Source organism: Bombus affinis, chromosome 4, assembly GCF_024516045.1.
Source record: "Bombus affinis isolate iyBomAffi1 chromosome 4, iyBomAffi1.2, whole genome shotgun sequence".
Lineage (NCBI taxonomy): Eukaryota > Metazoa > Arthropoda > Insecta > Hymenoptera > Apidae > Bombus > Bombus affinis.
The window spans coordinates 9423714-9449905 of NC_066347.1; the positions used below are offsets into that span (position 1 = coordinate 9423714).

At 37.4% G+C, this 26192-nt stretch overlaps 1 protein-coding gene across 15 annotated transcripts in view; it reads right to left on the bottom strand.

Annotated features, from left to right (window-relative positions):
- LOC126915820 (neurobeachin) overlaps nt 1–26192 on the bottom strand; it is a 413960-nt gene that overhangs the window by 302630 nt on the left and 85138 nt on the right. For 14 of the 15 annotated variants that reach the window (XM_050720868.1, XM_050720855.1, XM_050720867.1 and 11 more), the window contains exon 2: nt 21211–21267. The exons of the other annotated variant lie outside the window; for it this stretch is intronic. In XM_050720868.1, coding sequence (XP_050576825.1) covers nt 21211–21267 — 57 coding nt within the window. The remainder of the gene's footprint in view (nt 1–21210; nt 21268–26192) is intronic. 15 annotated transcript variants of the gene reach the window in all.

Sequence of the window (26192 nt, forward strand, 5' to 3'; positions counted from 1 at the left end):
AAGTAATTAAGACTGCAAATCCGGACTACGAAGACCGGTGTAGAAATAGTTTCTCAGGCTATCGTTTTCTCTCCACGTTCGACGATTCTCGCAACCTACTCGAAGTTTCTCTGTCGGGTGAATCTCTTGGGCGAACGAGAGAAATCGTTGAACGAGTCATTGTTTTCGTCCACTTGGCGATAAACTCGACGTCGAGAGATCGAATGGTCTTGGAGCGCTGAAGAACGGAGATCGTTCACGGCCGAACGATGTCATGCAGAAAATGAAAGGGGAGCGGCCGTTCCGCCGGTGAACTTCCTGGCCATAGCCGGATATATCTTCTGGAACCTCGCGGCCTCGTTGGATTCTTCGTGAAACACCGAACGTTCGCATCCAGAGATATGTAGATCGACCATCACTCGAAAAACGTCAATTATTTTATCAATACTTATCACGATAGCATGATCGATGTTTTAGCACGTTTTACTCAAATTGCAACCTATAATCTGACAATTTTTAATCGCATTGCCATAACCCTGAAACTGCTGGTATTATGTACAAACGTTAGAACATTCAAGTTCCAGTCTGGCACTCACCTATTTGCCACCCTGAGCAAATGCCCATGATCTTTGCCAAATGGATGACGTCTTTATGTATTTTATGTGCAATTTAATGATTTCTCAACTAAGGAAGACGGATTAGTCGGTTTTGATAAAAACTCTCTTATTTGCCACCCTGAACTTGGACTTTGTCATTAGACGGTATTGACGGAATCCGCAATTACTTAGTTGCCAATCCAATAAATCGTCAAATTCAATGTTTCCCTTAAAATCTACCATTATCTTCCTCTACGCATCACGGATTCCACTCAATCCCTTTAGAACGCGCAGTCTTGACTCTGGTTAAGCACAAAATTATAATAGAACAACTCGTGACACCATAAAACTTGGCTCTGAAGAGTGCCAGAATTCCATGTTCCTGGAACTTCACGAAAGGATTACAACTTGGACGATAAGGAAAAGAGCTTAACATGGTACCATAATATAATTGTTGAGAACACAAGAGAGGAGGGAAACGCTGTGTTATAACTGGATCTTAAGTTGAAGCTCGAATAAGGGATTCGAAAGATATGCTAAGAAGCATAAGTTTGGGAGGGCAGGCTGAGAGAGGGACGCGCGCGTCTATGTCGGCCGATAGAAATTCCAGGGACCAGGCATAGTTGACACGGTTTCGAGGCGGGCGTAGTTTCACCGGCCTCATTATAAATGGCCGATACGATGACGTTTTCCAAATGAATTATTGAAGAGGACACCGCGGCTGTTGAGAATATTTAAACTAGGTCGATACTTGCAGTTAGCGTGCATCTGGTATCGACAACCGAACCGAACGCTGCGTTTCTATCCTCTCATTCTTTTCCTCTCTTTTTTCAATCGACTTTCCTCTCCTTGTCTCACGCTGAAAAACCTGCTTCTTTCGAATCAAATCGACTCCGTTCTTTTCTCTTATCGCACTTTTCTGCTCCCACTCTCTTTCTTTCTCTCTCTTCTTCTTCTCTTTATTCTTTTTTCTATACGAAATGCTCTTTCCCCTCTCTAGATTTTTCGCACCTAGGTTCGCTTTCCACGCGTCGTCGTTCCCTTTGTTCCAATTACGCGTCGTCGGGAGAAACCTTATCCCGAAGGAACCCACAACGGCAGAATTCTATCTGAACTTGAAAGCGTATACGTACGTAGGAAAAGCGAAGCAGCGTATAGAGGGACGGCTATCCTCGACGAACGGGTTTCCCTTGGCCGCGAATAGCTATCGGAAGTTGGTCAACGACAGCGCCCTCGAAAAGAACGGGATTTCCATTTCTATGAAAATAACGCCGATGCTGGCCGTGGTTCGGATTAGGTTTCAAGCTGGGATCCAGCGAAATGCCACTGGACTATTGCCACGTATCTTTCGAAGAACTTGAAAGGAATATGCTAATACTTGATACTATGTGAACTTTTTTGTTTTCTTTTCTATCGGCGTTGTATAAGCTTGTTTTGCGAATAAAGAGGATCCATACAGTATTCCAAAATTGATCTACGTGTATTTCATTTTCTTCAAGATTTAAATCGATACAGAACCATCATTGACTAAGTTGAGTTAACGAACCTCTATCGAGTTTCTTTCTTAGCGATTGTTCGAATAAGAGTCGAGATACAATATACTTATCGAAATAAGACGTAAATGGAGTAGAAGAACTACAGAGAAACGCTCAATTCGAAAGAGGAATACTATCGTTGAAATCGAAGATTTTTATTCAACGTGTACAACGTTATAATTCATGCACCTGTACCGGTATGATTCAAAGCACATATTCTTTTCCATATGAAAAAAGCTATTTACCACGAGGAATTTTCAGCATACATTCTTTTATAGATGCACCTCCTTCTAAAAAGATAACGTAAGAGGAATAATAATCGAAAGTGAACTTATTTGATTGTAACCTTGTTGTAAGATCATAGAAATGTAAGATCGCTCAAAAGTCAAAATGGTTCATGATTCAAAGTCATTTGAAGATCAGTAAATTGCCATCGAGTGGCCATTACACTCGAGGCCATTCAATTCAAGATTTCTCAAAGACTACAGGAAGAGTGAAGAGGATTTTTATTACGAATGGAAACAGATGAAAATTATAAAATCGGGTGTGAACGCGCGATCGGATCAGGCCATTTAATTACGCTCGCGCCGATAAACGTTCACAGCTCGGTCAGAGTAGAGTTGACGTATTAAACAATAGGTTATCAGGGAACAATGTGTGCATCTCTAATCTACAGTTAGGTTTGCAACGTGCATTCGAAAATGTCAAGCGACTCGACGCATTGTTGAAACTCCGCGTGGCGATCCACCGCATTGTCGCTGACAGAAACTTTGATCGATAGAGTCGGATTATTTCGACAGGCCGCGACGGCCTGCCGACGTTTTCCAAATGAAAACAATTTTTCCCGGCTACGCTAGATTCTCCATTGTGCTGCTATACTTGTCGCTTTGGACAGCACGCGAGGACTGTACGCTTACGAAAATATAACGAGACGTGTTATCAACATTACTATGGTTACCTGTAAAAAAATGTCGCGGACAGATTTATCGTTTCAATTTATCGTAAATGGCAATCGACAGAATAAAAAGTATAGAATTTCAACTTTAAACAATTGATGTTTTGTTGAAGCTTTTTGTGCTCGTGTCCAAATAATATCCCGAACGTTCGAAATATAGTCGTTTTAATAACTGGACAAAGTTTCTCAATTTGATCATCGTAGATAGTATACGAGGTTAATTCGCACCAGTCATTTATGACGGTCGCCATAACGTGCGAATAATATATTAGTATTTATGAGTTAAAAAGCAATTTTACGTTCGCGAACGGACCTCGATCAGAAATTACACCGTAACGTTCTGTTGAAAATTTCCCTCGTAAAAGAATCGAAATAATGTAGGCTACTAAAATAATTAATAGAGACTCACTTAACAGCGTTAATTAAAAAACTTTTACTCTTTCTATCTAACTACAACGATTTTATACTACTTTTAATTAAATTATATAATTTCCTCTTCACTGCATTAACCTTTCCTTAGAACTTCTGCGCTGCTTATTCAAATTTTTTAATGTTCCAAAATGACAAATATTTCTTTGCGATGTTATTACAAAAAATTGGAACATTTATATTAAATTATAACACAAAATTGGATAAGTTGCTCGATCGTATTGACCAACTGCAAAAATGAAAAGCGGAAAAAATATGATGACATTGAACGTATCAGTTTTATAAGTTTATCTTGTACTTCAACACTGTGCATGCATCTTCTTGCACTAAACAAAATTGCAAAAACAAATTCTATATGTTCCAGAAATTATACGTCAATCATGATAAAGATAATGGAATTTTTACTGAAAGCGAAGTTGATCGATTTAGAATGAAATAGTCGATTTCGCATAAAACTGCAAATCATTTCCAGGTTTGCGACGAAACGAATTTCTAAGCGCCATTTTCTCCCCCTTTCACACGGTTCTTCTTCAATTCGTTCGATATTCAAAACGCGTCCCGAATGTAACAGGAACGTGGACGATGCACGGCGCCAAACGTTTCATTTTTTTACGATTTAAATGAAGAGAATCCCTCGGGGGTGGGCAGTTTCATTTCAAAGAAACAACGATGGAGAGAGGGACACGGTAATAAACACGGTGTGTAGCCGCCGTGCGTATTGGACAGAACTCATTTCCAAGTTGTGCAATTGCACGGTTCAGATGGAGCTTGCAAACACGTAATCCTGCCTGGCTTTCCTATGGCTGCTATGCGAAGAATCTATTTGCAAAAAGGTTATATACGGTATACCGGAAGTGCGCTTGACCCAAACCTTTCGATCGTCTCGTAAAATATTTCGAAATGCATGCAGCACACGGAAATGCATCTCGACACGAACGTGTAACGTTGTTACGTTATATTGTCGGCAGATTTCAAATAACATTGCATGTTTCTAAAATATCCAGCTATACAGACATCGAACAATGGTATTTACTAGAGATTTATCATTTGAGAATTTAATTTCCATTCGAATCCTAAATTTTAGACACATTAAACCGAATATTAACGTTGAATAATCTCTTATCATAAAAATGGACTTTTCGTTCAAAAAAACCACGGGGGAAGAGTATGAATAAGTCATAGTTATTTTGGCAGGATTTTAAATAAATTTTAACATTTAATTCGCTGTCAATCATAGTTACATCGTCAGAACTGTTTGTGTTTGATTTCGAAATTAAACGCTTTTATCACTTTCTTGGATGCTTCAAAAATGTTGAGTATCATAACAATAAGTGTTAAGTGTTGTTAAGTGTTTAACGTCAGATACGCATATGCGAAAGAATATCGATGATCTTGGAATAAAATCTAATGACCTGTGTTTAATACGATTCCCAACGGCGATCATCAAATATTCAGGATATCGTTCGCGAGACAAATTATTTTTCCCGCGTGTTAATTAAGACTTCCATTCACCTTTAGAAAATCCTCTCCTTCGTTTCCTGTTTCCTCTGCCTGCTCTCCGTCGATCCACCCGTTTAATTCAACAACTTGCTTTCGTTTTGTTCCTCTATTAAGCGTGAATTAACCCGGCGGTATTTTCCAACAAATCGGAGACTCCTCTCGCCAAAAGCTTACGTGCAGGCTATTAAAAAATGTCCAATCTCAGGTAGACAAAATAGATAAAATGTACGCGATTGTATTCTTGTTTCTCGGAATATGTAATAACATTCGGTGCTTCAAAAAATTAAATACACCAACAGGATAGCATCAACAGGATATTCTATTTCCTTTTCGAGACCTCTGCCGAATCCAAGAGCTTCACACGATACATGGGATCTTCGAACTATAAATTCAACCAGAGGATGAAGGTATCTCAACGAAAGAGAAGGCGGCGCTCGAGAGAATGGAGAAGCCAAAGCACGCAACGCGAGCATCCACTTGTCACTCTGTACACAGATCTCGTATCCTCGCGCTCCGTTGGCCGAATAATTGTTTGTATTTGCATGTAATTATTACGAAGCTCGCTGGTTTCGTCCGGAAAGGGGGCGTGTGTTAATATGGGCCGCCACTTCTCGGGGTGGTTGTCGCTCATTAGCATCGTTAGCCAGGCAGGCGAACGAAAGAAAGTAAAAAAAAAGGGGGGGAGGAGAGAGAGAGAAAGAGCGAAAGAAAGAAGGAAAAATGGAGGAAAACACGAGAAATAGAAAAACAGAAAAGGAAGAAAGAGTAAAAGGGCCAGAGGAGAAGGACAAAGTGGTATCATAGAGGCGAATTGGAGCACCGAATAACGTGGCAGCACCCCCGCCAGTTATTTCGCCGAGTTCGTGTCTGCCAGGAAAATTACAAAAACGTGGGAACAACCATCGCGGGGATTAAGTGGTCTGCTGCTTAAAACGCTCGTATTTAATATTTGATGCGTTTCTTTCGAGAGTTTTCCTTCTTTTTTCAACCATCTGCGTTTTTATCTTTTTCCATTTTCTTGTTAGATAACAGTTTGTGTAACAAGTGGCGTATATGTATTTTTATCCAAAAAAATTAATTCCAATTTGATAGTGTTGGGTGCATAGGGATGTATACGCGGCGGTACAAATTCCTTTTTTGATATCCAGGTCAGTAGTTTTTCAGCGAAAGCATATTTAAAACGTGAATATGTCAATCTGATGACTTTGAATTTTCAACGTTTAAAGGCGTCTTCTGTGCCAAGCTCTCGTCTGTGTACCTTTATAAAAATTCGTGCTTTACATTTTACAAAAGGCTCGGAAAGTCTACCATCGTGCAAAGTGCTTTAATTTCTTTCATTAGTAACTGCTCGCCTTTTTTTGGTTGTGCACAGAGTTTATCTAGTAGCAAGGAGTTCAAATCTTCTCGTATAAGCGAAATAGAAGTTGAAATTACTTTTTCTTGTGCAAATATTCACTGATCTCCATTATCCTTCCGATCTCCAAGAATCTTCGAAATATGCGCGAATCTGGACTATTCAAATGAACGAGATTCCAGAGTTTCCTAAGATCGATAGAGTTCAGAAATTATTATTATTCAGAACACACCACCACCGCATTTCATGCAACACTTTTACAAGCAAGCATCGAATGCTGGCGAACGAACTTTTAAATAACCGCCGCGCGCCGCCAATAAGAAATCCCTCGTCGACCAACTCTCGACCATCCATTAATATTTATCTCTCTTCAGCTGCCTTGCTTTTCTTAACGTAATAATACAGCCAAGATACCGCTACGGGGATCAAAGCGATAGTTCTTGTCCGCTACACCGAATCCGCATAAATAAACTCTTGCGTTTACGTTGCAGTAAGATTCGCTTTCGGCCGTTTCAGCCGTGCCGCGAGTACGTCAGAAGAATTTCAAAACAATGGTTCAGGGATGGCGTAACGGAAAGCGATCTCGAAAGCAACGGTGGTACCGAGCAAGTTCTATGAACACGAACTGCATCGAACTACCAAACGAAAGAAAAAAAAAGAAAGAAATACGGTAAAAGAAAGAATACCGACAGAAGTAAAAGCGAATTATAAAAAAAGAGAAAAAATCTGAAAATTCCTTCAACGTACGTACAGAAAGAAAAAATAAAAATACAGCTTCGGACTAAAACAAAAATAGAGATGAAAAGGAAAAAAGGAATGAAACGCGAAAGAAACGGTGGCAAAGAGAAATGATCCCTGCCGCGCCATTGCGACAGAGAAGGTTCGTTTCACCGAATACATCAGGTATTTAAAGCTACCAAACGAGCTAGAGCGTTGTTCGAATTCCCTCAGTGGAAGCCACGTTAATTAGAGACCTACAGGGATTCCCCTGGTGTTCAGGATATTTTCATATTAATATTTAAAGCGGATAAATGAGCGGAAAAAAGTTAGGTCGCGTACACTATCGAAGGATTAGAACCGATTGATTTTAATCACATATTATCTAGCTACAGCAGGGCTTATGATTGAGCAAAATCTTTTTACGATCACTTTACATTGCCCTGGCCCTGTATAGATGTAAAAGAACCGACATCGAATTTCGATTAAACGATGGTAACGTGACGTTCGAACATGTAACCGTATAACCTGGAATTCGTTGTGACGTCAAGTCGTGATGACTTTTTTCATTTTGACGGATGGTAGAAGCACCAGTTTTCATTAGATTCATTAGCGAATGTCTACTTTCATTGATGGACGACAATGCGCTAATTGTTACGGAATTTTGTTTAAAAATGTCTTTAGTCAGAAACTGATTTTCCGTTTGCGAAAGCAAAGTTCGAGTGAAAATGAGTTTTATTTCAACTCCCATACGGTAGAGATAGGAAGAAGTCCTCGACTTACTTCTTAACAATTTAATTATTAATTTATAAGATTTATACTATTAGTCTGTAAGAATTAAACTACTATTAATTTATAACGTCTACGATAATAATTTATAACATTTATCAGTAGAAAATCTTCGTTTATTAATATATAACACTTACATTATAAACTAATGACATTTAGGCTATTAATTTATACCGCTTAATCTATGATATTTAAACTATTATCCTGATTATGGAATTAGAACAAAGAAAATCTAGCATAAATATATTACTATATTTATTACTATATACATTACTATATTTATTACTATATACATTACTATATTTATACTATATTTATACTATAAATATTAATATTTCCAAGTATTACTATCTGAAAAAATGATATCAAGTTAAGACTACTTTAATACAATCCGGTCTAGTCTATCTAAAATTGTTTTCAGAACTTTTTGGTAACCTAGACTGAACTCTCAACGTATCGTGAGAAGCTGTGGGATATCGTAAGGATGTCGTGGGACGCGTGCATCTTAGGATATCCTATCCTATATTTTATTTATAATTTCAAACAAGACGTTAGTTTTCAAACCACAAATATACTGAATCGATAACGTCGCATGTGACACAAAAATGATATGGGAAAATCAGGTAACCCCTAAAATGTGGAACACGAAAAGGTAGATCTCGATGGTCTACCGGTCCGTAACTAGTGTATCTCGTCGGTGATGGTACTACAGACAGTGCTGCCAATGGAGAAAGCAGAAAAGTTACTAGTCGGTAAGCAGCAGCGTTCTGTACCATCAACCGGTAAAATATTTTTCGGAATTACCTACAGTCCGTATAATAGTAATATTTTTTATTACAAAATTAATATATATATATTTGATGAAGTAAATGACTAACAATAATAAAAGTTAAAACATTCAATAAAACGAATTAATATATATCCAATATAAAAATTTAGAAAAGAAAATCGATAAATCGACTACGAATAAAGCACTTCCTTTCCCTCAGACACTCTGGAAAACGGTTCCCTGCCGTACCAACATGGTCCTTTACCACTAAACTAGGGATAAAGCTGGTTTCCACGGGTAGAGGACGCGATAATCGCGAGAATACTATCTAACAGAGACTTGGGGAATTATTCGGATCAACGTACCACGTGCGCTTGCGAATGTCGCGGCAAGCTGACGTAACGCTAATTCGACGTTCGGTACCCAGCGCTCTCATGTCAGTAAATCACCAGAAATAAAAAGAAAAAAAAAACAATTCGACGCTCGTACTTTATTTATTTATACTATTGCAAATATTGAAGTTGTCTCAAAATGATACATCGATACGAATGTAGAAAATAAACAACGAATCGAGAAGGCTCGTACCGTGAAACAGGAAAAAATATGATATAGCGACGTGAAACGAATAAAGGCACGAAAAGGTGAGTTTTGATCACGGGCATGACGAGTTGGTATTTCAAAGTTGGCCAATTTTGAAGTATATTGCGTAGCTGAAGGGACCTGTTCGGTGGAATTTTTGCTCGCCTTTACTCGCTTCGACGAGCACTCGCTATTGAGTTTTGTAAAGTAGAAATGGCATTCATCGTTTCATCGGTCAGCCCTCTTCATCCCTTTCATGAAAACGCGCGTGTGTTTCATTCAAACAGCCTACCGTGATTTCACAGCCCCCGTGCACCGTGTACAGAGCAAGAAATCGAACCTGGACAGACGAGATTATTCGGTATGTAATTCGCGCTTGGCGTCATTACGCGAACCGGTAGCTGGACAAGCAAATCGATGCTTCGCCTCGCTACTCGTCGCATTAATAGCCGAATTATGTCGTTGATGGGTCGATTGCGCATAGGAGGGGAACAATCCCCGATTAGGTGAACGCTTAACATCGCCAGAACTTCCGGTCCGCCGATTCGTGCCAATATTCCTCGATCGTTTCTAAGCTGTCTCAACTGGTCCGATTGTTTGCTTGTCTGGCAGAAAATTTCTACTAGCCAAACGAATAGAACCGGTAACGTAAACGAGGTTGCTCGTGGGATTCAATGGGCTCTCTTGTCCGTTTATACATATATCGTTGAGCTAGTTTTTTTAATTGTACAGGGTGTGTCACGCTAGTGACACGGCCGTAATTTCTATTTTGTCGAAGCGGCATGGTCTATTTTCCTGTGACCTCGCTCTTTTTCTTTCTTCGCCCTATTTGTATAGAAGCGTGCATGCGTTTTCAAAGTAAACTTCCTTACCAGTGTTTCTCCTTTCCTTCTATATCTTTTAGCAAAATTTTTTAAAATCTTTTCAAAGACAAATTTTACAGCTTCGATGGTTGAAAAACGATTCATAGCGAAAATAAATTCGCAACATAGAGACGAAGAGGAAGAAGGAGAAATAAGAAATATAGAAAAATCTGCGATACACATTCTGACCTTTGATATCAGATAATAAACGTAATAAACATAGGTGCGTATGTCGATCGATATTTATGAGTGAGATTGAAGAGGTAAACGTATCATTTTGGCGTTAAAAAAAGAAACGTAAATGTGAAAATACAAAACAAGCGGGATTAGTACGATCGATACGATACTTTATAAAACGGGTGGAACAACCAGTCGTGTTTATGCAGTAAAAGTTATACCGTGGCCTTTTTTCCGAGAAAAAACTATTACTTGCAAATAAATTGGTACGTTCGTTCCATCTTTGTTTACGGCCCTCGAAATCGATACCAAAATCTATGCTATAAACCCGTCTGCAAATAGAGAAGGCAACGATATAAATTTTAGACATAAAAAAATATCGGAAATCAATAAAATTCCGTTACAACGAAAACCCGAGGGAGAAGCATCGTAATTCATTGAACTATTGCAATATCGTTTCAAACGAAGACACTTGGTTGGCGAAGAAAAAATAGTGTGATTTCAAGTATGAAGTAGCTGTACTTTGAAGCGAGTATGTCAAACAACTCGAAACGAAACGAAGCGAAATCCAAGTACGGATGAATCTCAAAGCGAATTCCGGGCACCGAGGTCAATGGAAATTGGTGGAAAGCGAAACCTTTTCATGAAATAGCCGAATCGAACATCGCAGAGTCGTTCAACCCACGGAGGAATCATTGATCCCGTGAAAACTAATACGATGCACACGTAATCGAACTGGCCCTTTATCTTCGTGGAGTGGATGTTGGCGCGAGAAGCGTCTAGCGTGATAACCGACCACTCTAACGAGCCAATTCCGAGGTGTTTTCGGGCGAAAACCGCCCTTGAGGGAAATGGAAGGCGAACCTTATTCAAGCGTGCAAACTGGTCATGCGTCACGAACGTCGTCTCTAAAATCCTTTTACGTTATTTAGTACGGAAACTGTCACGCCATAGATATACAGTTGATGTTCAGTCTCCGATCCGGATGCTTCATCATACGAAGATCGAATTGAGAGCGTGAACCAAGTAGATGGACAAAATTTTGACACATTTTTACTTACTTGGAAACTAGAAAAGATCAAGTAATATTCACAAGATACGAAGGAATATCATTTGATCGATAGTTCACTTTAAATACTGAAACCTTATTAAGATACTATCTGATAGTTACTACTAATACTATTAAGGTACTATCTACTAATTAGAAAAAAATCAATGACTAATGGTTAAAAATAGAAATAGAAAGAATATCACGAGACAGATTAAGTTAAAAGACAGTTTCGCGTATCGATGAAACGCAGGCAAAAGACGTTGAGCCTTAGCTGCAATGTTCAACCCTGTCCGTTCTATTCGCTATCGGGTATAGCGCAGCTCCACTATTATTTATTCTGGTCTTTATGAAACTTTCTTTAATGACAAGAAATTAAATATGCAGGGGGCGTACTGAAAAAAAGTACTTGAAGGAATTCATTACTGGGAAAGAAAAGTTTTTCGAGAAAAGGATCAGGTGGTTATTCCAGCAGATGGATTAAATATTGATGTTATAAAGATAAGTTGTGTTTTCATTTTTCTTCGATCTCGCCATGAACTTTGTTTATATTAGTTTTTATTTTTAAGGAAACAATGGTATTACAAAATAGAATTTATAAACTTTTTTTCGTCTCTAAAATTAACATACGTTCCCATGACCCTGTCACCCAGTTTGCTCACTCGCGCAAGATCGCCAGAATAAAATTCCAAACTTCCTAGTGGAAAGACCCAATTTTCCTTTACGAATATATGGAAGCTTTCTAGAACGACGGTAGAATCATTTCGAAGATCGCGACGGGATCGGTCCATTAACGTGAAGTAATCTCGCCAGGCTCGATTGTTTCAATCTGTTCAAGCTGTTTCACGTGGCAATAAATTCCATGAGAACGGAGTACGAGTGACAGAGATTCGGTTCCTGGATAAATTTCGTTTCGTACGACCGAAACACCTTGCAGTTTGCAAAAATATTACAACGCTCACATTTCCAATTTTCTTGCAAGTGAAACACGTCTGACAGGACATTCAAAAATGTGATATCTATAGCAAGAAAGAAGTCCCTAGATCATAGCAGCAGAATTAGAAATTTCTAAAAAGAAAATACAGTTTCCATTTTTTTTGTTTTTAATATTCTTCGGAAAAGAAATAAAAAGAAAAATGTTCTTGTCGTGTTCAACGTTTTGTCCGAATCGCTCGTATTAAATCGTAAAAACATTAAAATTGCGATAGAAGAATACTTTTTCTTAATGAACAGATTCAAAAGATATGGTGTGATATGTAATCGGGCAGCAGGCTTTCCTCCATCGTTGCCATGTATCGACCGATGACGCTGACACGCGCCAGTAAAGTAATTAGACGCTATTAAGCACGTCGGGAATAAATATCGATTATGCGCTACGACCCTCTTTGCTTTGACGTATATAGTCACATGCAGGACCTTGGACGTTTTACACGCTGCAATCGATACCGTACGCGACCAGAATGATGAGCGGTCGTCGGATAATTTCAAGATATTATGTCGTTCAACATGACGTGCTATCTGCTACTTCACGAAGAAGTTACTTCGTTTCCTTGTCTCAGATTCGGATTGTTATCTTCGTCCAGAAAGAAACTTGTCTCATTTTCCAATCTTACGTAACACTGAATTGTCGTGCTAGGTAATTTCATCTACGCTACCTCGAATAGCCTTTTTTTTTTTTAGATCTAACCTTGAATAATAGCTTTAAGTTTACGTGAGAAAATGTATTTTCTTCTTTTTTTTTTCTTTTAATATTACGCTTCAGCGAAAAAGGAAAACGTAACGGGAATAATATTATCCCGAGATAAGTAGTTTCAAGTTCCACTGTTCTATTTAGTTAAACATTTCGTCAATATTGAATTCATATACAGGAGAAAAATATAGAAGCTCAGAACTCGGAAGAAATGAGAAATGAAAAATAAGGATTATTTAAATTTTATCGCCTGGTGAAATATTGTTTTCTTCAAGTTTCCTCGCGTTATTGGCACCGTGACATTTCCCTCCGCGTATTTCTCGAGGGTAGGATTGCCATATAGGGGTGGCACGCGAGGTGTTCAATAGTTACAGATTCTTGGATTTGTGAGCTAGCCCTTGCCACGCTGTATTATGATACGAAAGCAGAAGCTCTCGAACGAGTTTTCAATATTCAAGGTTATCGTGAGAAAAACTCCAGCGTGACGTTCGACACTTCGCTGCTCCTTTTTCGCTCCTTTTTACACCGCCTATGACACGAAGATCGAGATGTAAGAAGGTACGTGTATACGCGTGTAAAATAATACGCTAATAGTGTGAAAATCCATTTGGGAAATAGCGAGAATAAAAAAAAAAAGAAATGTACCGATCGTAATACGAAGAAAATTAAAGATCACGAGACAGTGGAAGAAAAAGAAGCGATCCACTCCAATTTCTGAAAATTATATTTCTACCCAAATTATAATTTCCGAATATCAATTGAAGATCTTAAAATTTCTGTAAATTGTAAATTCGTATTTCAAACCGTTTAGTTTAGGTTTCCGATTTCGTCCGACACGATGATCGAAACTAATATTGTTCGTAGTTTGTGCCCCTTGATGTACGATTTCGTCCCCTCGTTGTCAGTCAGAAAGAACGAAATGAACACATACTCGCGGGACCGTATTCATATTCACTAACACATATCTCGTGCAACGTGACGTCAGTGAGAATTTGTACTCCACGATAGCTAACCTAGAATACGAACAACTCTTTAAGCTTCCGAGCTTAATCCGAGAGACGTTATCCTGAACAACGATAACGAAAACTATGTAAAGACACGTATGTAACACGAAAAAATATCGAAACATTTTAAGTTATCTAAAACTGTATATACAGATCTTCATTTGTTAATTCTACTCTTTTTAACAATTTTCTTCTAGGAAGACAAAACTGGCAGCTGCAGTAATCTGGGGAAGCCAACAAAAAAAAAACAATTCAAAATCAATGAAAACCAAATCAATTTTTGAAATGTACTATAAATTCACAGTCAAATAATATTCGTAATAAAAAAAAAGTCTTTGCGCTTTTCAATATGAAATCTACGCTTTTTTTTTCTCTCTTCTAATAAATACAGTAAAATAAATATCAAATATCACAAAATGTATACCAAAATATTACAAATAAGAAAAATCTCTAAAAACTCGGCTGACTGACATGTGCTTTTCGATGGAGTTGCTTTAATCGTTTGATAAACCAAAACTCCAGCTCCCTCGTTTTTCCTATCCACTAATGCACGTGACGGGCGTGACACCCCCGTGTTTCTCTTCGCCCCAAAACAACCCCCCGCCACGTTGCAACGATCGCTGGAGCTCGGTGGTCCACCTTCTAATAACGAAAATAACCGAAATCAACGGGTTTCCCTTGTGTTTTCCAGCACAGCAAGTCAGCATTCAAGTATATAAAACAGGCCAGTATCGATTTTGCGGCGGCAGAAGAACGCTTTTTATAACGACAACTCACTAGGTAGCTAGGGGCCAGCGCTAGCGTCGCTAGAGAACTACCATTCTCCGTTTTATGCCACAAATAAAGCAGAAATATAGATCCCATGCTACTGTGACGGCTGTTCTACATTCCACACGCCAACTTTTATTAATATAAAAGGAATAAAAAAAAAAGACGTCCCTTTATGGGGTTGTGCTTCGCCCGCGTTGATTTTTCAGAATTCGAGACGAGTTAATTTTGTAGGATTTTCCGCGTTGCAGGAATCACTGGCAACAGAGAGGGAGAGACGCATCGTTGTGTATTCGAGAGTTTCGTTTATATTGGCTGTTCCCAATGTATAATGCGGACCATAGGTTCATTCAGACAGCTACTCGTTACGCGGTTGTTGGCTTTAATAAGTGCTATTCTATTCTGTATTTTATATTATAGAGCAGAATGACGCGAGTGAAGTAACGGATTTATAAAAAATAAAATAACGAGACACTGAAAGTAATGAGAAGCACGCAATGAACAAAGCAGTGAAACGAAGATGGCAGAACGAAAGTGATAGAACTTTAGCTTTCTTCTTTCATTTTAAATGAGAAAGACGGGTGCGTTAATACGTTATAACACAGTCTATCTTTTACCATTAACTATATAAAACCACCCTACTATCTATACCAGAAAAATTTGCTTAGCTTACGTTAATCAACGGTATTTGTGTTAACACACGTCTCTGCTCAGAACATCGTTCTCGAACAAACATCATACCCAAGAGATTCCCCACAAAGCAGCCATTGAAAACGTACTTATAAACTTAATACCTGGAAAACACACACAGCCATACATCAGAGGAAGCGACACGAAAGCTCGAATGCTCTTTAAGACGCGAATATCCGACACGATTTGGGCGTGAATGCACGCGCGTGCACGCGACGAGGCAACGAGAAACAGGCCTGAGTGAATGGGAGACGGAGTGAAAGAAAGTACGCGGAGCAGGGCACTAGGTTCTATCGACTTTTAATTACTTCGCGTCGTTTCCCACGAACAAGCCTGGCTTTTGCGAGTCTCTCGTTCGCGCGCTCGTCTCGCTCTTAACTCGCGCGCTCCCAACTCTGAACCAATATCGCGTGAAACGATTCGTATTGGAAACGCCGCAACGATGTTAATTCCCTCGTTTGTATCATTCGCAAAAACTCAGAAGAGCAAACAGCAAGGGGTTACTAGTAGAAATGATACGGTGGATGGCGCATGAAACGACGACAGGTCAGCCAGAAGTGTATCTCATTCTGTCGAGTCGAAGATCAAACGGCTACAAACGTTAGTCTCTATGGCTCAACCTGTTTTCCGCCACAGTGTGCTTTTCACTCGATGTTGTCGCATTCTCTGATTGAGCTGTCAGTTGTCCGGTGAACTGCGACTTTAGGCAAAGATAAAAGTTTCCTGTTTTATTTTTGTCCTTTATGTGTGCGTGTATATTTTGTTTGATGTCATATAAATGTAGAAAGGTGGAATCGTTTGAGCCAGCTAAGCTGAATATTCAATCTTAAATTTTGCAAACTTGAAATAATCGAACTTGTATACGTATTATGAGACATTGGACGACATTAATCTCTGACATAATAACGAGAAAATGAAAAAGTATTGTGTACGTTAGATCCAGCAAGAAAAGATACGTAGATCGTTTAAATTTTGCTCGTAACCAAATTTGGTAAGTCACTTGATTTTGAGAATCCGGGACACCGACCCTGTTTTATTTCACTTCCAGTTCTAAATATAGACTACAGTATTTCTATACTTCACTTAATACTAGTTTACATTAATCGATATCTGGCATTCAAAAATAGTGTCCCAGATTTATACTATCAATCGGGTATTGACAAAGCTAATAATTTCGAATCGTCGTTACAAATAGGACCATAGATACTTCCAGTTTATCATTTCAATTACGTTCATTTTTGACAGTAAACGATGATAGAGAAACAATTATACGATTATCGAATCTGTTCAAATTGTATATCGAATTTTATAAAGACGAATTGAAAAGAGACATAGTTTAAATACGTAAAAAAAAGGAAACGAAGGGAAAGTTAAATATTCTTAGAAAAACGAATAATTAGTAGGTATGTGGTAATCAAAATTGAACGAATTATTCCAGATACAGGTGATGAATTTGAACGAAAACGAGAGGAGATATTTCAGCTATGGGGAAAAATCTCGCGAACGCAGCGATAGTTAATTCACGATATACGAGTTCCACGGAACGATTAAAATTGCCGCGATTCCCTTGTTTCACGAGCTTTCGGCGATGTTCTCTGCGAATATTTCAATGTCGGTTTAATATCTAATTACGCGGCAGAAACAGAATACAACTGCAACATGCAAATAAAACGGGTTTAACGTAATATCGGAAACATCGGTGAACTTTTCAACGATCACCGCCCAAGCGCAAACACCAATTATGCTTCTGGTAATTTCCACGATTTCTACCTTCTGCGCTCGTCCAATTCGTCCCATTTTATTCGCAACTTTTACCTCAAAGTCAAAATAATTTAATGGTACGGTAAATTCGTTGGCTACATTTTCAATATTATCCGACGAATCGAAAACAAGCAGATATAACATAGCGAATTATAAATATATGACTGGCCTGAACGATAAAATAGTCGAATGAAAGTGTATCGTTGCATCAAAAGGCGCCTGTTTTATTTTAATATTCATGCACTGTGTCCATTTAAATAATTGAAGCGAGGTAAAGTATATCTAGCAACGGAAACGTTAAATCAAGTACGTACTAACTAAAATTTCGACGTAGTAAATGAAATTCAGATAAATACAAGAATTCTACTGTGTCAAACGAATGCTCAACTCAAACCAGCGTATATAGAAATACATTAACGAACAGCGTGTTCCGACATTGAGTCGATTGACTGGTATCTTGTAAGAGAGCTTTATTTCTATTTAATGGCTTGCGGTTGATACCGATGAGGCAGTATTAAGTTGGTCCAGAGGGAAATGCCGGTGGCTACGCATCACCGATACGCCGAAAATGAAATCGCGGGTGCTCCCCTGTAATACGCGAACCACGAGCACATTTGCGAGCCAATTCCACGAATCCCTGCTGAGCATTGACGTGTTTTCAATCGACGATTCGCGGCAACGGAAACTCACTCGCGGATGTTATTCAGACGCAGTAACTGTACGAGGAGAGACAGGGAAATTCTAAAGGAACGATTAATCACGAACCATTGACAGGAACATTAGGCTCAGTTAATTAGAGTATTTAGTGATGTGGCTTGTTAAACGTTCCAAATAGCAATGATTTACGAAACGATATTTCGGAGAATTTATTTTTTCATCCAGCTTGCCATCTCGTAAAACGACACAATTTCACCTTGCTTAGTAGGAAGACGTAACTTTACATCGGCGATAATGAACGTGTCAAATTTGTAATTTTCAATTCGAAGCTACGATATTCGCTTATAAATTTTAGGATCCAGCTTTTTGCAGCATCTTGTATATACATTTCGTGTCACGTTTCAAGCGTCAAGAGACACGGAGACACGTCGCGTCGTAACCTTAACATAGTTGATTCATTTCAGCGTGACATTCGTCTCGGCTCAACCCTCCAAATTACCCATGGGGTCTGATCGACAGAATTCACTGAGCATTCGCATCATCAGGGAATAATAGCGATATGCTGCTAATCGCAATAATTGAAGGCAATGCGCGCACGGTCGTATCTAGAATCGAAGTCGCTCGACGATAATTGTCGAATATCAATCGAGCCAGGTACTCGATTTGCCGGCTCGAAGTACTCTCCACATCGGATGCTCTAATATTTACACTGCTCGCGAGGAGAGCTTTCGCCAGTCCTCGACGGTTGATCTCGATCGATTTCTTTTTAGTGAATTTCCAGTATCTACTAGGATGGCGAACCTCGAGCTCGGCAATTTGTAATAGCGTTATTCGCCTTTAGTTTAAATTTCTACAATATTCAATGCTGGAAATAGAAGCGTAATAATATTTTATAGTATATTTTCTGCAGACAGAATTTTATAATATTTAGTGCATTATTAAAAAGGTACGTGAGCTTCGTTCTGTTGTTTTAAGGTCACGTGTTTGTGAAACAGGTAATGTACAGTGAATTACTAAGTAGCGGAGCTTTTTAATGTAACTGCGTGGTGTAATATTCCCAGAATATTGTATAATATTTCTTCAGCAGGATACTACCGTACAGTACTACAGGAATTAAATGAGATTCCCCGAGGATGACCTTTTTAATGGAATTTTGTAATATATGTATGCATATTCTTTTTATTTAAAAAACAGTTGTAGCAGAGATTTGCTTTAACTGATTACTAAATATTAACAATGTTTACATTACATGTTGCTGTAATTTAGATGAATTTAACCCAGTCACTATTTTGATAATATTTTTGTCACAATAACGCCCTTCTCTTAAAAAATTTAAATGTATTAAATGTATTAAAAATTTATTTATTTAAAAAATCGTTTCTTTTAAAAAACACAAATTCGAACAAGATATTAAGACACGGGAAAACGTATATATTAACAACCATTTGTGCATATGTTCCTTTAATAAAAAGATATTTTCGACGAGAAGATAGCGTTCCATTAAAAACGAGGCAAAGGCTGCAACAGGGTTAACAGTGTAGCTTTAAAACTCCTTGTTTTTTTGTAAGGCAACATACATATAACGGCAAGCAGCTATAATAATCTAGTAACTACAAAAGTAGAAGCCCTCTTTAGTTAGCCGCCGCTGCATGATCCAGGGCAAATTTCTCATTTAAGGGAGAAGTATTCAAGTTGAGCGAACAGGAGCGAATGAACTTTTCGAATATGGACTATGAATGCATTTCTCGCCAAATACGCATAACAAGTATTTCCTGTGGCGTTCAAGAGGTAGAACGGCTACTTATAAATCGACAACAAAACGAATGCATATAAAATTTTGCTCCTACACGGCCATACAATATGATTGTGTGATACATCTAATACAATTTTCAGCGTACAATAAAATTACAGAAAAAATTCTCGAATAATTAAATCAAAAAAATTTTTAAATACGTGGATAACTAAATAAAATTGAATTTTATTTTAAAAAGCTCATACTTTGCTAATACTATATGCATATAAATCTAATTCACAGATATCGAATAATCAGAGAAAATAAATCTGCAAAATAAAATAAAGTTGAAGAGATGCATAGCATCGGAACAAAATTTCAATTTTATTTAATAATTCATCGAATATTCTACTATCGCAACGCATAGCGATCAAATTCGCAGTTAACAAAATTAAAATACTTCTAATATGTACTACAATCGTAAGAAAGCTAATGTCGTAGCTTCATCGCGCTATTCAAAAAAATTCTAATTCGCACGTTTCACTTATTCATTCGCTTGTCCTGCGGCCGCTGTAAATAATCGCGAAGTAAAAGATTTTTCCGGCTCGAGACCAGTCTCGTGTCTGGCGTGTGATCATTTAATGCCAATTTTATAATTCACGCGGAACAATTAATTATTAATGCACCTCGCCGCGAGGGAAAATGTGAACGCATGCGAAACACGGCGACGAGACGATTTATGTTGATGGCAAAACGCGAGGATGGGAAAAGGAGAAAAATGTGAATAGAAAGAGACACCTGAAACGCGATGAAACTAAGTGGAGCATAATCAATACTTTACTGTTGAATGAGCTCGTTTATCCGCAATGACGTTCCCTCAGTCAACTAATGAAAGTTGAAGACAGTATTGAAGACAGTGAAGTTGCACTCTCGTTTGTCGCGTTTTCGGTTTGTGAAGAAGCAGTAACAAGCTAAAATCCATTATAATTTGGAAATTGTTAAAATTGATTAAATTAAATGAACGTAAAAAGAGAATTTAAAATATCGTAAAAAATTTAGACAAACTCGTTTGAAATCCTCTGAGGAAGAATTTAATACAAAACGCGTTAATTAAAATTATAATGAAATTGAACGCATCTTAAAAACTTTGTGCAAAAGTCATAAAATGTGCGATCGTTATAAAAAATCAAGGAAGAAGAAAACATTTGCGAACAGACGGTTAATGAAAATGAACAAGATGACAGGAACGAATGCAAATTTATGTTTAATATAACCAGTGCACCGGTAACTTCTACTGAATATTTAATTTGCGCAGAACATTGAAGCTCTTTAAATACCGAATCCTCTGTCCATTAATTAATCGACCAAACTTGTAATTATGTTTCCTAATTAACTGTTCGTGTCATCAGTATATTGAACTACAAGTAACAGGCTTCGCAATACAATGAAATTTATATATGAGCTCGAAGATCTCAATATGATACGTATCGAGGATCTCAATATGTCAATAGCCTCGTCTACATGAATAAACAGCCTTGGTCAACATTCTAAATAGCCATACAGACACAATACCTCTCGTAACTCTCGTCTGATTGAAACTTTATGCAAATGCACTTACCACCGCAATAGGAGTTTCTGCAAATGACCTCGTTGCAAAACTTTGGTCTCGACTTACCTGAAACATGTCAAAAAACGGTACGGTTGAATAACGAATATGGTTTAAAAATGATAAAAATGTAAAGAATTATAATTTTTAAATATGTGAAATGTATGTAACATAGATGCATGAAATATAGGTATATAAACGCATAAAATGTACAAAAAATACATAAAGTGTCTGTAGTAGAATACAAATTATAATACTTTGACAAATAAAATTAATCCTGTTGATAAAAATATAAATCTATACAAATATTCGCGGTCTAATTATAATATGAAGCATGTCTCAAAAATTTGGAAGATTTAGTATAGAAATCTGTGACCAACTTAGCAACAAACTGTAACACAGGAAATAAAATTACTCATTACAATACCAATCGTTATATTATACGCGACTACAACATTCTACCCACCCTTTCTCCAAGATTATATTCGTCAGAAATATTTAACATTCGTCAAGACGACAGGGATAGATCATTCTTTCGAATTGGAAAGAACGTGCCGCGTAAGGGGCTATTTATCTTTTCTCGCTGTTAACCGCGCCGCGGCTAAAATTGAAGAACATTTTCCAGGGTTAGTCACGTAGTACGATAAAGATAGAGGGATGAGTGGTTGAGGAAAAGACCAAGGACCAAGGAAAAAGAAGGAAGAAAAAGAGAAGGATGTTGGTATCGCCAATGCATGGGAACGTTTCTGCATAACGACTTGCACTATACATACTTGAAAGTCAAATCCAGACTACAAGTTCAGCAACCAGATATTGTTCAGTGGTGATAGAATTATTTTCCACCTGGCGCGGTATCTCTAAAATAAAGCGCTGTCTCCGCTACCGGCGAAGACGGTAATGAAACGGCGGTGATTTACGAACGACTTCCGGTTCTTTAAGACGCCACCCCCCACCGAATTAAATGTCACATCTCAAGCTCTTTACTGTCATACTATTCACCTTATTTAGTTTTCTCTGTTTATTTGTTTAAACGTTGAAGCTTTTCCAAATATTAGAGGATATATTTGTCTTATTCCCTTTTAAACCTTTTCTTTCTTTTTTTATTTTTTGTTTTTGCGGAGTAATAAAACATAAAGTCTATCTTCTGATACGATGAACTAATGACATATTTTAATAAAATATTTGAAAACTTCTTGTGCAACAACGATCGAAAGCTTTTAGACGAAATGTGCGCAAAACTTGGAGAAAGTATAATTAAAAAATTAATAAAGGGTATATCATGACTACATATATCTATGGTATAAGCAGTTCTATCAACGTAATATATGACTTGAATACTACGTTATTGGCTGTTAAGTCCTACACGTTCTTTCGTAAAACAATTCATTTCTGGTATAGCTAGTCGTAGAATATTGTTCGTACAACTTGAAAATAGGTAAAGTTTTCTAATCCCAAACTGGTATTCTCATACACGCTTAAATTATTAAAAATCGAATCTCTATTTTCACGTGAAAAAAGAAAGAAAAGAACATAAGTAATTCACGAGATTGAAATAACAGGGGGAAAGAGATATCGGTCGAACGGTGACCCGATTTCAACGTTTTAATGGTTAGAAGCGGATAGTAGACGAGCAAAGCAGCGGGGCACTTGGAAGGGGAATCGATAGAAACGATTTGCACCAAGTCGCGATACTTTGGACAATGAAATTTATCATCTAATTTTTGCTCCGATGGTCGAAGGTAGTCTTTATGATCGTTCCTCGCTGCAATCGCTAGTCACACGGTATAACGAATTGCACGGTGCCACTTAGGAGATTTTCTTGGAACGTGATGGAATGATTTTTAGGAACGCTCGTTTATACGGCTCTTTGCTGGATTCCCTCAACCGACCAGATAGTTTGCCGGGAAAAATATTAACCCGGAAATATTTTTGTACATTTGTAGCGTAAAACGAGATAAATATTACTATGATGATATAAAATGATATAATTATATTTCTTACATTTTGAAATGTCTAGTATTTTTGGTGTTAAACGTGTGCGACATACCCGAAATTTGTGGACACGAAAGGTGCAGAAACCAAGCGTTCCTCCCTTAGTGACATTTTTGTTCGAGTAACGATATTGGGAAGTAGAAATTTCCCTTAACTACGTCTGAAAATGCAAAGTTTGGCCTTTAGTTGTTCTTCGCCTTGTTGGTTAAGTGCATGCTGTACGAGCAGAAATTTCGTAGATAGTAACAATCTAGAAGCTATTACGAACTTCATGGGTCTATTACGCGTATGACTTTGAAGACACGTGTACCCATGGACGTTCTCCGACGGTGAAATCGAAATTTATGAATCTCCTACGTCTCCCAAACTGAGCTTATGGAACATACATACTATTTAGGGCTCGTTAAGGGGTCTATTTGACATAATGCTTGCACACAAAGCTATAACATTTGACTATAGTGAACGCCGCAGCATACCTGTTCATTCGATTTTGATCAAAATGCTGAAAAAGTTTACTTGCCTCCGCGATAAAAATCGAACGCGATACACTGAAGTCACCGATCAATTCCATAAATTGAAAAGTACAAGAAATGTGATAGCGTTAGGAACATTATTTTTCTTTTTAATTCTTTTACAATTTGATAGTTTTCATGAATACATACATATTTAAAGATATTAATTACGTCCAGTAAATAGTGTAATAAATAAATGAATTCCCTTTTTAAATAACTAATAAACAAACAGGAGTTTAAATCGCTATAACATACACACACAGATAAAACATTCCAATACAAAATTGTTTTTTATTCGTTGTTCTCGAAGGAAAAATTTATCCTAAACCAACATTAACCTGTATGTACTTGTAAACTATGCAACGAAACGAGAAATAAAACGGCCTGCTAAAAAGATTGAAAAAGCAGGCTGGTAGCGGTAGAACGAATTTTCAATTGGAATCGAATCGTAATTATAGCGGTGTAATAAACGCGATTCAACGCATTGTTATTCAAGGCGCGCGGGCATCGATTTTACATTTCCCAAGGATTAGCCCACAGAAATGTCGACCTGCAGATGGAGACCGCGACAAACGTGAATCGTCCACAGCTCTCGACGACGGGATTAAATTGTCCGGGTATGACGGAAACTTCTCGACTTAATTAATTTGTCCCTCTACAATGCTGGCTGCGAGTAGCAGTTTAATTATCCTGCGAGTGTGCGTGCAAAAGTGTTTCGTAAGGCGCGATGATTCCGTGAGGCAAGGGACTCCCCGGTTCTCGAAATAGGATCGTCTATGGGGAAAGGATGTAGATATACGTGTCTTCGTATAAATGTGCTACACGAAAAGAATTTCTGAATATTTTACGCTAACAAGGTCTGCGTTTATATTTAACCTTCTGTTGGTTCGCGGCAGGGATTCTCGAATATCTTTGTGTTTGCACAAAATTACAATTCAAGATCCCTCATGGCCAATTGGATATAATTGAATATTACCAAGACAAATATTTTACAATTACCATATTATAAGTTACCATACTTTTCTTGTATAATAGTAACAGCTTTAGTCTTTGTTAATAAAATAAAATCGTGCGAGTGAATTTAAAAAAGAAGGGATATAAAGTATTATAAATATTTAGGAAGAGTAGGAAATTTTCTTTAGGAGAAAGTTTTCATTTATGAATTGATTTTTATACCTCTGAATTCGGGTTCAACTATATTGAATGAATTTATTTTTGAATATCAGCTGTTAAATTAATTGTGAAAATTATTAATCAATGGATAATATTTATGAAGGAATTATAGATTCTTTTCATAGAAGCTTTTAAAGTATTAAAGAAAATCTGGTATCTGATATTATTCATCCACCATATTTATAAACTTGTTTAAGTATTAAAATCATAACATTGCTCGAGCAAACAGACAAGTTTCGAAGTTGACACCGAAGTAGCGAACGCCATTGTTTCTCCGTTCTACATAGTTCCAAGATTCTACATTTCTTCAACTTTACAATGAAAGTAACTTTCTCCTTTACGCTACGATAAGTCCATTCATTACCTCTCAATTATACGCGCGAAGTTAGCTAGCTGCGCAAGATACGCACAGAGGATTCGACTATTGCTTCGCGAATACTTGTTGCAGCACTTGAGACACTTGAATTGATTACAACTTTACAAAGTGAACACAGGAAGTGTACAATTCCATGACTGATTAAAACACGACATTCAAATTCTAAACTGTATATAATAAAAAATGTAAAAATTCAATAGTTACACAGTATCACCAAAATTCATAATATATGTCAATTCGAGAAATCAAGGTATTCTAGCAAATGTATTTTCGAACCCCGATATACTCAATTTAAGATATTCATAAAGAATCATAGAAGTAAAAGTGTGTTATCGCTAATACAAAACTTATTTTTATGACTTACTGAATTTTACATACACCTTATACAATCTTAACATACTATCTTTGTTGATATTCGCGTTACTTGCGCTATTTTGAGAAAATCTACTTATATATATGTGGGAATCTTAAAATTCAAATTTACATTCAGATTTGCAAGTCTAGATTTCATGTCTTGGATTCCGACATTTTTCTTACTATTTTAATGTTCTTCTGTTAGTTACAGGAGTCCATTAAAGCTACACATTTTCTCTATTTAATCATTGCGAATTACGATTCGTTGTAATTATAAATGTGATACGTTTATGTTCGCTCGTTTAATGAAAAAGAAAAAAGTCGCTCATGAATACGCATTCGTTGTTTTATTAACGATGCATTTCCTGAGATAAAGTATAATAAATTAACGTAATTAGTTCGTCATGCAAATGCAGTTGCAAAACGATAATTAGAATGTTATGAAAGATAAATAGTACTGCGATAGAAAAAAAATATCTTGTACCAAAGATTTTCCGCGGTTTGAGTACTTTTAACGAATAATACAACTACCTAACGACAAAGATACCGACAGAAGCGCTTCAGCTGCAAAGCTCCTACTAGTTCAC